The 12754-nt window shown below is 39.3% G+C and overlaps 3 protein-coding genes across 7 annotated transcripts in view; all 3 read right to left on the bottom strand.

The window, feature by feature from the left end:
- The window catches only part of LOC102301517 (procathepsin L), an 18187-nt gene extending 14398 nt beyond the window's left edge, over positions 1 to 3789 (bottom strand). Inside the window, exon 1 of the mRNA XM_042222469.1 lies at positions 3689 to 3789. The gene's annotated coding sequence lies outside the window, so the exon portion shown is untranslated. The remainder of the gene's footprint in view (positions 1 to 3688) is intronic.
- The window catches only part of LOC102300389 (procathepsin L), a 31929-nt gene extending 21640 nt beyond the window's left edge, over positions 1 to 10289 (bottom strand). Inside the window, exon 1 of the mRNA XM_042222470.1 lies at positions 10167 to 10289. The gene's annotated coding sequence lies outside the window, so the exon portion shown is untranslated. The remainder of the gene's footprint in view (positions 1 to 10166) is intronic.
- On the bottom strand, positions 1174 to 10309 carry LOC102302423 (procathepsin L). 5 transcript variants are annotated; one of them, XM_042222465.1, is made up of 9 exons: positions 10167 to 10309; positions 9826 to 9930; positions 9493 to 9635; positions 9147 to 9344; positions 8859 to 9050; positions 7069 to 7234; positions 6849 to 6954; positions 6495 to 6598; positions 5797 to 5922 (listed from the first exon to the last, which is right to left on the bottom strand). In XM_042222465.1, the coding sequence occupies exons 2-8, from the start codon at positions 9923 to 9925 to the stop codon at positions 6499 to 6501; spliced, it is 1005 nt and encodes a 334-aa protein (XP_042078399.1). In that variant the 5' UTR covers positions 9926 to 9930; positions 10167 to 10309; the 3' UTR covers positions 5797 to 5922; positions 6495 to 6498. The 5 variants fall into 5 exon arrangements, with proteins under 5 accessions (XP_042078400.1, XP_042078401.1, XP_005925716.1 ...); XM_042222466.1 differs by lacking the exons at positions 5797 to 5922; positions 6495 to 6598; positions 6849 to 6954; ... (1 more) ...; positions 8859 to 9050; positions 9147 to 9344 and adding exons at positions 1174 to 1466; positions 1648 to 1753; positions 1846 to 2008; positions 2299 to 2490; positions 2584 to 2781; XM_042222467.1 differs by lacking the exons at positions 5797 to 5922; positions 6495 to 6598; positions 6849 to 6954; ... (2 more) ...; positions 9147 to 9344; positions 9493 to 9635 and adding exons at positions 1174 to 1466; positions 1648 to 1753; positions 1846 to 2008; ... (1 more) ...; positions 2584 to 2781; positions 2907 to 3049.
- Between the last annotated feature and the right edge of the window lie 2445 nt (positions 10310 to 12754).

Below are 12754 nucleotides of genomic sequence, written 5' to 3'. Positions count from 1 at the left end.
CAGACTGAACAAAGACACAGACTCATATGCAGGCACTACAAAGGGAACAGAGACGTGGGAACAGGGCAGACACAACCACTGACTGATATAGGGGGATATAGGAACTTAGGATACACATAGACACGAACTAGACAAGGGGATGCAGGTGATAGGGGAGACAGAGCACTTAAAGAAGACAGAGACATAAGCCATAAGACAGAACTCAAAGAAACCAAAAACTAGGAAGTATAAATAATATCAAAAACTCAAAAACCCTGGGTCGACGACCCAGGCATCCTAACACATGGTTGATGACTGCTAGTGTTTTGGTTTCTGTTCTCTACTTCTCACTTTCTAGTTCCTTTTTGTCTTGTGATTGCTATAGGTTTTGGTTCCTGTGCCCGTCATGTTTAGTGTAGGTTAGCAGTTTTTTATACTCTTGTCCCTGTGCTCTGTGTTCCCTCTCTTCACGGTGTAGTCCTTGCTGCTGTGCCTGTCATGTGCTTCCTGTTTTATTTTGATAGTCCCTGTCCTGTGTGTAGTGTGTCTAGCTTTGCTTCTCCTTAGTCTCATTAGGTCTGATTTGTCCCAATTGTGTTTCCACCTGTTCCCCTTCCTCTCATTGTCCTGCTTGCGTTTTATGCCCTGTGTTTCTCTCTGTTTCTGGTTTTTTCCCTTCGTGTTCCTGTCTTAATTCTAGTGCATAGTTCCTGGTTGTCCTGGTTCATGTTTCTTAGTTTTTAGTTTGAGTCCACTTTAGTCCTAGTTTTTATGTTTGAGGTTTTGGTTTGGTTTTTTTGTGAGTTTATTTTATGTAAAGTTTTCCCAGTAATAAACCTGTTGCTTTAAATTATTCCATCTCTGAGTCCTGGGTTTGGGTCCTACAACCTGGCGGCCACACCACACCACACAGCATGACAAAATTTGCGTTCCACTCTAGATACAAATCACAACTGTTTCAGAATATTATTATTCACTTGAAAAAACCCATTGCTAGCTGATTTTTTTTTTCTGGAACCCTTTTTCTGATTTGGTAATTATTTTTAAAAATGTAAAAAATAAATAAATAAATACAATCTATCAATCTGTGCTGACAGTCTATAGTCTGAAAGTGTTCAAAATGTCTCCAGAAAGCTAGCAATTTACCCACAGGTGCTAAACATTTCTGCCTGGATGATGGATTGATCAACAGACCACAGTTTCACAGTTGATTTATTTTTGCATGTATTTACAGTATTTATAAATTTATGAGCACAATTGCAGGAAAAGAGAGCTTCTTAACACCACAAATAAAATGATTTTTAGTTACATAACCCAGTTAAAAACACTGAAATAAATTTCTGTCAAATCAGAAGGAAAAACTGAGGATGGGTTTCTTCCCACCTCTTCAGACCAGAGGATAGCTTGCTTTAGAAGCAATCCCACACTGGTTGGATTTGTTCCTGCTCATCTTTATGTATCCTTTCTCTCCCCATCCAAGGCCGAAGCTACAGGAAAGAACAAATGAGCAACATTTAGCAACAAAAAATGAATAGCGTCCACACTAGACATAAGGACCTGCTTAAATAATATGCATTTTACATGTGTGTGTGTGTGTGTATCAGCACTCACTCTTAGAAAAAGTGAACTGCATGAATTCAAATATGAGCATCACATGTGGGTATTTACCTGTTCTTGACCAGCCAGTAGTCATGTCCATTTTCCGTACCATAACCCACAGCCAGCATAGCATGGCTGTACCGTGAGGTTATACATGAAGGCTCGTCATACACTCCTAGAAATATATGTCAGTTAGACAAATGAAGCACTTCACATTTGATCGTTTTCAATTTAAAGGTTTCATGACATCTTTTTCAGTGTGTGTACCTGATTGGTAGAACTGAAACGACTCGTGAGAAGCATCCATGGCAATAGATATCGGTCCAATGGTGGCCACAGCCTCCTTCAGAGCATCTTCATTCGGACTTACATCAACATAGCCGGTACACGTGGCACCAACAGTTTCAGGGTTGTAATGGCAATTTCCTTCCTAATACAGAAAAAAAGATGCTATAATTTATTGTGTTAGTCATAATTATATTCACAAAAAGAGCATTTAGAAAACACCGTGATCTTAAAGATGTGTTTTGAAAGAAGTCAGTAAAGTAGCTAATGCTGTGGGCTTCATGTGGCTTGGAGCTAATATGTGTTTTGGAAGTACACAACTTCATACATTTTCATGATAAATAACCCTGTCTGAATGAGCTGATTTACACTTCTACTTCTTAGATTAGTATTATGATTGTCAGGTAATGATAATTATTTTTTCATAATGCTTACCTCAGCCTCATAAGGGTAGGACTCCTCAGTGTCAATTCCTCCAGCTGCTTGGATGTACTTGAAGGCATAGTCCATCCAGCCTCCATTGCAGCCATGGTTGCCAAAGCTCTGAGAGCAGTCGACCAACTGCTGCTTACTCAGAGACACCAGCTTTCCTGTCTTCCTGAAGTTCTGACCCTCCAGTGCACCAATCTGCAATAAGGATGAGTCTATTTGAACCCAGACAATAGTTGAACAAACTTCCGATTTTACAGGATTAAAGAACACTGGGGCTTATGTACTCACTGTACTGAAGGCCCAGCAGGAGCCACATTGCATCTGATTCTGGACATCAGTGACATATCCCTTATCCCTCCAGTCAACAGTGTCAGGTAGATCAGTACCTTCAGGTAGCCGAAGGAAGGTAGAGCCGCGGTGATGCAGAGAAGTATTGAAGGAGCCAAGGCAGCCCCGGGAAACCAGTCGTCTGTACTCTTCATTTTCCTGGTCAAGAGGGACCAAATTTATCAGTTTTTAGTTCAAAAGTTTGTTTTTATGTTTCTGTTTTTTTAACCTTACAATTACAACTAAAAGTATTCATGACACATATACCATTTTTCTGCATATACCATGTCAGCAAAGTGGGTCATCCCAAGTCGGTAGGACTTCAAACCCTGGTCTGCCAAAATGTTGTGCACTAGAACATGTTTGCGGTTGTTGAGCCAGATTTGTTTCCGGTGAGCCTCCTCTGACTCAGAGTCATATGACTTTTCTGCATAGTGGAAAAGGAAATTATGAGAAACAGAATAATAGAAAATCCATTAATGAATTTTAGGGAAAATGCATATTTCCCTTTGTTTCCACAGTTTTCCAAGTTTGAGGCTTGTACAGTATCTTAATGTCAGCAGAACACAATTAAAAAACAAACGGTTTACATCAAAGAGGAGAGGCTTGTACAGTATTTAAAAAGCACAGAAAGGGATCAACAGCAATAAAAAGACTAAAAGAGTCTGCTGTCTCACCAAACTTGAGTTTCCAGGCGTGAAACTCCAGATCTTCCAGAGAGATGCTGGCACAGCTGGATACAGCCAGAACAGCAGCAACAACAAGCAGCAACTTCATCTTGACTGAACACAAGCAGAAAAAGACAGAAATCCTTTGTTACTTACAGGAAACCACACATGCAGTTTCGGGGTTTTTTTTTAATGACAGCTTTAAAACGCACTCTTTCGTAATGTCACTTTCATAGCGTCACACTATTCACTTTGATTTTTTCTTCGACTATTTGTTTCACATTTCCCACCAGTTCTTTCCAAAATTAATGATTCTCTGCTTTTTTTCATTAACACACTGCTGAAAAGTGCATTCATAATTGTCTACATGTCTAGTTAACGCTACTGTAGCTACTTACCTGTACCGCCTGACTCAGTCTGACTGATAACCACCTGTGGCTGATAAACGACTGTGCCAGAGGGAGCTTGTTTATTTAGCCGACTATAATATGACTGCAGTACTCCAGTCAGGTCAGGACAGCACGGAAAGAAAAAGTGTCAAGCACTGAAGCACAAAAGGGTGGAGCTAAACATTGAGAGTGAAAATAATTTTCCAAAGAGGAAGTCACAGAGTGTTTGGCTTTCCCCCACAGTGTTAACTGGAAGTTACACAGTCATGTGGATGAACCTTCATGACAGTCAGCATTCTTTGGGGTTTTTTCTCTCAAGTAGCTTTTGCAAATTTCTGAGGTGTGTTTGGGATCACTGAAAAAACACTCAAACTTAAATATGTCGTACTGTGTTTCCCTCTCCTGCAGGTCTACTTACAAAAACCATCCTGTTACTTTGCTAAAAGCCACAGAAGCAGTAAGTATATGTCCACATTTCAAACTTTTTGAACAACATAAAATGTTTATTTTGAATTGTTTAAGCCAACTGTATTATGTCTTGTGGTATATATAAAGACACTGAGTTCTTATACATAATAGGTATAAAAACTCAGCTTGTCTTTGAGAAATATTTTTAATTGATGTGTCTGAAAAACTACAAATAAAATAAAGCAACTCAAACAAGCAAGTGGACAGATACTGAATCTACTACATGAAGCACAGTTGTCAATCAAGTTGTTTAATTAACAAGTCGCAACCTGACTTTGACCTTAGATTTGTTTTTGTGAGCAGAAATTCCTTCCTCAGGTGTATGACTCGTGATTTTTTTCCCATCACCACAAACCGGTTGAGGCAGTCTGACATCAGTCCCAGAGGTTACTTCTGCTGATTTCTTTCTGTTAGGCAAATTGTTGGTATACAGCAACACTAGCTGAATGATTTGATTTGCATCTCCAACTGCTATTAGGCAAGATAACAATAGTCATTTGTTATGAAGACCTGTCGAGTCAAAGATTATGATCAGGGATTTTTCTGCACATATCAAATGACCTATACGTCATCTGGCAACAAAACTGTTTGTCAATGACTTGTCAAATATCAAATGTTTCTTAAACTCATTGAATTAAAGGTAAAAGTCTGCACTTCAGTCGCATTTTGAGTATTTGATTTAAAATGATATGGATGGACAAAACCAGATGAATTGTGCGTCTGTCCAACAAATTACGTGTATGTGACATTACTCTGACATAGAGTTTGCTTCATCTGTGTAGAGAATCTGTTCTTAGTCTTCTTCTTTCTCAGGTTTCTGATGCCTGAGGTGTTTACTAAGCACACAGTCAGTGTACATCTCATGGATCTTTGTTGTTTCATCCTGGACGGTGTATCTGACAATCACCAATCCTCAGCCACCTTCCTTCTGCTTAGGAGCTTCCTTGTCCTCACATCTGTGGCTTCTATCTCCTCCTTTGGCCAGGTGATTACTGTAGAGGGTATCTGACAACTGGCAGGGCGTAGGTTTTGATTGCCCAGATCTTGTTCTACCCATTCAGTTGACTGACTAATAATAGCAACTTCTTTGTGGTTCCCGTTCACTGTAGCATTTCCAGGTACTTCTAGCTATTCTCAGTGTCTGGATTTTTGCCTTCTGGCAGTGGATCTCCTCAATTCTGATTACTTTCCATCTCTCTACAACCTCACATTAACCCCTAACGGTACAAATTTTCTTGTTTATGTGTGCAAAATTAGCCTCTGTAATGTAGGCAACAGATAGAGCTGTTTTTTGTTTTTAATTCCCCCTCTTTTTCTGTGTTTGTATTCTACATAATTGATATAACCTGAGTACATTCATTAGAATCAAAATATGGAATGAAATAACATTTATATTTCCTTGCACTAATATCATTTTACTGCATCAATTGAACCAACTGCAGCAGCACAATTCTCTTTTATTACATAAAAAAATACTCAAAAGATATACTTTTTGCTTTCTTATTTTGAGTAAGTTTCAGAACCTGTACTTTATAAATTTTAATTGAGTAAAGAAGTTAAATCAGTACTTCAGCTTTTACCAGTATTTTTTAACAGAAGTATCCGTACTTCTGCCTAATGGTGAAAACAGCATTGGCAGTTGTGGTGGGGCATGGTCCGTGGCGTGGCTGCGGGGGAGGCTGACATACCTGAGGTCAATCAGCTCATCACGCCTCCCCTATATTAAACATGTCGGGACCTGAGGTTGTTGTTGTGTGTAGGACGCAGCTGAAAAGCTGTGAAAAAGACATGAGTTGAAGAAACGACAACTGAATAAAGAAGCGTGCTGGAAAGTGCAAGTATGTGGTCGGGTCCGTCATTCCTCTCACAATAGTCTAACTAAAAACCATGATTGCAAATCCTATCAGGATTGATCTCTGACTTGTTCTAACTTTTGTTACAAAAAGGAATGGATGAAGGTGCATTACTCAGCCTTTTTGCAAGCTACTGCTTTATTACAGGGCACAAATACAAAATAAAACAAATACATTATATTTCTCATGGTGGCTGTACAGGAAAAGCCAGGGACGGATCACCAGTCAACTTTTTTCTTTGGGGAACACAGAAGTATAAAAAAAAAATAGAAATCCCACTGGTGCTGAGCATAGTGGACTGATCAACAGACCAAAGTTTAAATGCTAAAAAACACTTCTTGGTTATTAAGCCATACACTACCAACACAGTGAAATAAACACAATTACTTTTATTAAATGTCAATGTGAAACAATTTGTTCATTTATTTATTTATATTTCATGTATTTGCAGTCTTTATGATGTCATTTCATTAAACTCTAATGTTTCTTCCCACCTCTTCAGACCAGAGGGTAGCTTGCTGCACTAGCAATCCCACACTGGTTGGATTTGTTCCTGCTCATCTTAATGTATCCTTTCTCCCCCCATCCAACACCAAAGCTACAGGAAGAAAGAAAGTAACAACATTTAAACTGTTAGCAGTCGGACGTACCGCCCACGGGACATTGGATGGTTTAGGGGACTAATAGGACTGCTAAGGGGTTAACAGCTAAAAGTGGGCTGTGTTCACACTAGCAGTTCAATAACATGTAGAGACATGATGATCCGATTGTTAATCCATAAAAAAAGTTTTTATGTATCTGTGTATCAAATATAAATTTAAATATAGCCATCGCATGTGGGTATTTACCTGTTCTTGACCAACCAGTAGTCATGTCCATTTTCAGTACCATAACCCACAGCCAGCACACCATGGGTGAACATTGTGCTGCTGCAGTCGGGCTCATCATAAACTCCTGCAAACACATGTCAATTAAACTGATAGATGTAAAGAACAAAACTATTCCCATTTCTTTTTCAATTTTAAGACAATTTTCTTGGTACTTTCAATTGTGTTTCAATGACTGCACCTGATTCATAGAGCAGAAAAGACGGATGAGAAGCATCAATGGCCACTGATATTGGTCCGATGGTAGCCACAGCTTCTTTCAGGGTTTCTTCATTAGCTGGTTGCACATCAACATAGCCGGTGCATGTAGCACCAGTAGATTTAGGGTTGTAACGGCAATCTCCATCCTAATACAGAGGAAATATGTTATAATTTCTCGCGTTGATCGCAACACAGCATATAAAAAATGTGATGTTGAAAATGGATTTAGAAAGAAGTCAGTAAAGTAGCCACTGTGGGGTTTATTACTTGGACCTATAGTATGTTTTGGAAGTACTGTAAACTGCTTCAAACACTTTCATGCTTAATAACACTGTCTAAACGAGCCGATTTGCACCCCTGATTCATATATTTATCAATAATAATAATGAAGCTTATGCGTATGTTCTATAAGGAAGATCTGTAGTCACACATCTGTCTGTTTCCCAGGTGTTGGCATCTAATCTAAGCTTTGCATCACTTCCACTGTGACTTCTGCTGTCAAGCTTTTTGTGACATAACTGGTCTGGTCCAATCATATTTCTGCCATATTTCTCCGCATACTGTAAATCTCACTGGCATCTGTCATTTTCCCTTGCAGATGCCGTCATGCACCACACCTTCTCCGCATCACCACCTCTCGCTCGTCACAGGCTTCATTCAAGCCTCCATCTTCATCGCCACCACCAATGTCTAGATTCCAAGGGGTGTCCTGTTCTAATCCCTATCACCTCTGGGATTCTGGTCTGCTTTGATGGGCCATCAGAGTCTAACAGCCAAATAACTGAATTCTGTATATCAATAAATGATGTTCAGTTCCGTCTAATGATCTCTCCTTATTGAAATAATAATAATAACTTTATTTATTTATTCAGTTTTCAAAACACAGAGTTACAAAGGGCTTCACAGTTCAAATAAAAGGTGCACGTTGAAGACAAGTGTGCGTGTTAAAACATACAGACACATAAACAGTCACATGGTTAGTCATACCGAGAGATCTTCATTCTCACATACACATATACATACTTGTATCGTTTCAAACTATGGCCAAAATTGAAGGGGAATGGATTAAGGAAACATACTAAATTTTCAAGATGATTGAAAGGTAAAGGTTTGATTTTCACAATATTTTTCAGATGAAGGAAACAAAACTGGGTAACCTTTGAGATATGAGTTTTGAAATTAAAGTGATGATCAAAAGTGACACCAAAGTTTTTCGCAGATGATTTGAAATGATTGACATGGGGGCTAATGTCCTGACTAACGTCCTTAGTGGGCTGAGCACTAGAATCTCAGTTTGGCCCAGGGGTAACATATATAAAGAAGCCCTGGGGCAGGTGCAGATGAGGACATGCATTGATTTATATGAATCCTGAATTATCTGTTTGATAAGTATGATGAAAACCATTTGAGAGCAGTACCAGAGATGACAACGCAGTTTTGTAGCCTGCTAATAAGGGTAGCATGTTCAACAGTATCAAAAGCTGTTGAGCAGGACATTTATCTGAATGTATTAGAATATCATCAGTAATTTTCACTAAAGTTATCAAGCTGATGATAGTGAGATAAGATAAGAGAGAGATAAGATAGAACTTTATTAATCCCTCGGGTGGGTTCCTCTGGGAAATTCGACTTCCAAAAAAAGCACAGCAACGACCGAAGTTACAGTTACATGGCAAAGATGGCAAAGTGCTGAGGCTTGTATAAATTCAAAGATCATGATTTAAAAGGAATCAAGTGTGACATGTTTTTGACATATTGCAGTCTATTTACCTCGGCCTCATAAGGGTAGGACTCCTCAGTGTCAATCCCTCCATTTTCTTGGATGTACTTGAAGGCATAGTCCATCCAGCCTCCCTTGCAGCCATGGGTGCCAAAGCTCTGAGAGCAGTCGACCAACTGCTGCTTACTCAGAGACACCAGCTTTCCTGTTTTCCTGAAGTGCTGACCCTCCAGGGAGCCAGTCTGAAAAAACAAAAAGAGTGAGTTTGAAACCAGACCACAGCCGAGCAAAGTTTGCCATGTTACAAAAATAAAGAACAGAAAGTTATTTCTACTTACTGCACTGAAGGCCCAGCAGGAGCCACATTGCATTTGATTCTTGACATCGGTGACATATCCCTTATCTCTCCAGTCAACAGTGTCGGGTAGATCAGTACCTTCACGTTGTCGGAAGAAGGTAGAGCCGCGGCGAGGTAGAGAAGAATTGAAAGAGTGAAGGCAGCCCTGGGAAACCAGCCGTTTGTACTCTTCATTTTCCTGAGAAGAGGAACAGAGTTCATGGGGTTTTTATTTAAAAGTTTCTATGCATTCTTACATGCGTATATGCATTACAAAAAACAAGTATTTGTGAAATTGTAAATGGTGAGGAGTAAAATCTGAATGACACGTCTTTTTTTGCATATACCATGTCAGCAAATTGGGTCATCCCAAGGCGGTAGGACTTCAAACCCTGGTCTGCCAAGATGTTGTGCACTAGCACATGTTTGCGGTTGTTGAGCCAGATCTGCTTCCTTTGAGCCTCATCTGATTCAGAGTCATATGACTTATCTACCAATTGGAAAAGGAAATAGTGAAAACAGAACAATAGAAAATACATTGGTAATGAATGTAAGAAATAATCTGCTACGAAATTTCCCTTTTTACACAATTTTAACATATTAGGGTGAGCTCATATTTCTTTCCAAGTCTTCCCAAGGATCAACAGCAATAAAAAGACTAAAAGAGTCTGCTGTCTCACCAAACTTGAGTTTCCAGGCATGAAACTCCAGATCTTCCAGAGAGATGCTGGCACAGCTGGCCACAGCCAGAACAGCAGCAACAACAAGCAGCAACTTCATCTTGACTGAACACAAGCAGAAAAAGACACAGATGTTTTTCAGTTTTAAAATGTTTTCTGTCATAATATCTTCTGTCACTTTCATAGAATCACAGTATCTACTCTGCCCATTTTCTTTGAGTTTTTATTTCACCTTCCAATTCTTCCTCAAATGAATGATTCTCAGGTTTTTTTCCATCAGCATGTTACTGAAAAGTGTATTTACACTCATCTATGTGTCTATCTGTGCTGTAGCTGCTTACCTGTCTCAGTGTCCGCTATAGACGAACCACTTGTGACTGATGTACGTCTGTGTCAGAGACGAGTTCCTCTATAGCTGACTACAGTTATAACTGCTGTATTCCAGTCAAGTCAGGACAGAAGTGTGCAAACAAAGCAAAAGAATGTAATGCACTGAAACATAAAAAGGTGGAGCTTAGCATTAAGAGTCAACACAATTTGTTTGGCAGTGTTCCAAAGAGGAAGTGTGACTTTTTTACCCGCCCCCACAGTTGTTCACTGGAGGTTCACTGGTTGAGTAACATTCATGAAAGTCAGCATTTAGTCTTCTTTGGTCTTCAATAGTTTTTGTAAATCTCTTAGCTGTGTTTGGAATTATGGAAAAAAACAGTCCCAGACCTAAATTTTGCTGTTTCTCTCTCCTGCTGGTCTATGTACAAACAATATTTTCACTCAGTTGCTAAAAAGCCATACAAGCAGCCAATATCTGAGTCCACATTTCAGACTTCTTTAACAACAAAAATGATTTTGAAGTATTTAAGGCAGCTGAAAGTAGTCCAGGATGAAATGTGTTAGCTTGTCATTGAGCAATATTCTCAGCCATCTTCGAGTGTCTGAAAATCAATGAACAAGATAAAGTAAAACAATGCAAGAAAATCCCCTCTCACAAATTTATAGTTAAACACAAGGGTATGTAAACAGAATCTACAACATGGAACACAATTAATCTGCAATCTTAATAATAAAGTTGTTTATTTAACAAACCAGATAAGGCCAGGTGGTTGACTGGAGCTCATAGAGAAAAATCTAAAGAACTGAAGCAGATAAATGTGTAACTATACTTTAAGTGTCTGTGTAGATTCTCAGTTATCCAGGTGTTGGTAGTATTGAGCTCTTGAAATGAATTGTCAGAATTGAGGAAGGGTGAGTTGAGGAAGGGTGATCTGGTGGAGGAATATTGATATCAGTCAGCATTTCTTATGAGAGAAATATGTGAGGTTTTCAAATATTACAGGCAACTGTTGTTGTTTTGATGGCACTTTTATTTTTTGTGTTACATGCTGTTGAAATGTCAATTCAATGAGTAACCAGCTGGTCCAAAGGTCTGTAGTGAAGAAGCGGAGAGCTGGAGCTCGGCACTCCCTGGTGTTTCATTTTTCCTGTGAGATCTGAACTGTTTCAAGAAGTCTACACACCTTCATGTAGCGGGTGGCTAAACCTTTTTAACATGTATGTATCGCACCACACTGTAGACTACCCTAGATCTATAGGAAAAGGCTATATGCTGGCCAAAAACATTCCCTCAGTCAGTTCTCCTTTTTGCAGAACTGCAATCATCAGTACTCAGCAGCGATGTGGCAGTGTCATGGTGTGGCTGAAAGCGAAAGGTGACAAATGCAAATACACTACCCCACTGCAAAATCTCCAGTGTTAAATTGACACTAGAAAAGTGTTTTTATGTGTCCACTCTTTTGAGTGTTAAATTAACACTGACAGTGTTAAATTAACACTGACAGTGTTAAATTAACACTGACAGTGTTATATTTTAACAGTAACTTAGTCAGTGTTAAAGATTAACAGTGACTAACATTAGCAGTGTTGATTTTCTAACACTGAAAAATTACTAGCATTTTTATTTATTTTCCAATTGACCACTGGAGATTTTGCAGTTCAATAAGTCAGACTCGTTTCCGGTGGGTAAGGGAGTCTGCCAGGGCTTCCCTTTGTCACCGATCCTGTTTTTATGGACTGAATTTCTAGGCACAGCCAAGTGGCGGAAGGCTTTCACTTGGGTGGTCTCAGAATCTCATCTCTGCTTTTTGCAGATGATGTGGATCTGTTGGCTTCAACAGGCGATGGCCTCCAGCTCGCACTGGGACAGTTCACAGAGTGTGAAGAGGTGGGAATGAGAATCAGCACCTCCATGTCTGAGGCCATGGTCCTCAGCCAGAAAAGCGTGGAGTGCCCACTCTGGGTCAGGGACGAGTTCCTGCTCCAAGTGGAGGAGTTTAAGTATCTTGGGGTCTTGTTCACGAATGACGGGAAAAGGGAGTGTAATAGAAAATTTCTATTATTTGCATTTAAAGTATTAAAGTGCTTATGTATATGCTTAGTTGTGACATTGTAGCTGACTGTTCAGTGAAAGTTTCTAAAACTAAATGAACTTATTTCAGCCACAGCAGCTGGAGAAGACAACTCCCTTTACAGGCACTAATAACGCCAAGGGCACAAAACAGCATACCTATTGTTCCATTAGGTTTCATAGCGAGGCTCGTGATGTGTGTGGTATGATCGGTTTGTAACTTCCTCCCTCTTCCTTGGAATGCATAAAGGAGTGAGAGCACCACTTGTGGTCAGCCAAGTAGTTTAGAGTCTGCAGAAGTTCTTTTTTTTTTTACACACACAATGAAAATGTGTTCATAATCAAGTTGGCGCTCCGTATTTAGAGGGTAAAGAGCTTCGTTCAAGCGTTACTGTCTGGATTGATATATTGCCGGATGACGTAGAGTGCAGAGGGGTTTTTTTTGCAGCATGCTTACACATACACATGATAATAATAATAATAATAATAATAATAATAATAATAATAATAATAATAATAATAATAATA

This window comes from Haplochromis burtoni, unplaced genomic scaffold (genome assembly GCF_018398535.1).
Source record: "Haplochromis burtoni strain Fernald_Lab_line unplaced genomic scaffold, NCSU_Asbu1 Contig_86, whole genome shotgun sequence".
Lineage (NCBI taxonomy): Eukaryota > Metazoa > Chordata > Actinopteri > Cichliformes > Cichlidae > Haplochromis > Haplochromis burtoni.
The sequence above is the reverse complement of the archived record's forward strand: the minus strand, read 5'-3'. Positions and strand labels throughout refer to the sequence as shown.

What these genes read in the sequence shown, in the direction of transcription:
- LOC102302423 (XM_042222465.1), bottom strand. Translation starts at nt 9,925, where the DNA reads ATGAAGTTGCTGCTTGTTGTTGCTGCTGTTCTGGCTGTGGCCAGCTGT. An exon ending in TGCCTGGAAACTCAAGTTTG is followed by an intron (nt 9,636 to 9,825) that starts GTGAGACAGCAG and finishes TCCAATTGGTAG; the next exon opens with ATAAGTCATATGACTCTGAA. An exon ending in TGACCCAATTTGCTGACATG is followed by an intron (nt 9,345 to 9,492) that starts GTATATGCAAAA and finishes TCCTCTTCTCAG; the next exon opens with GAAAATGAAGAGTACAAACG.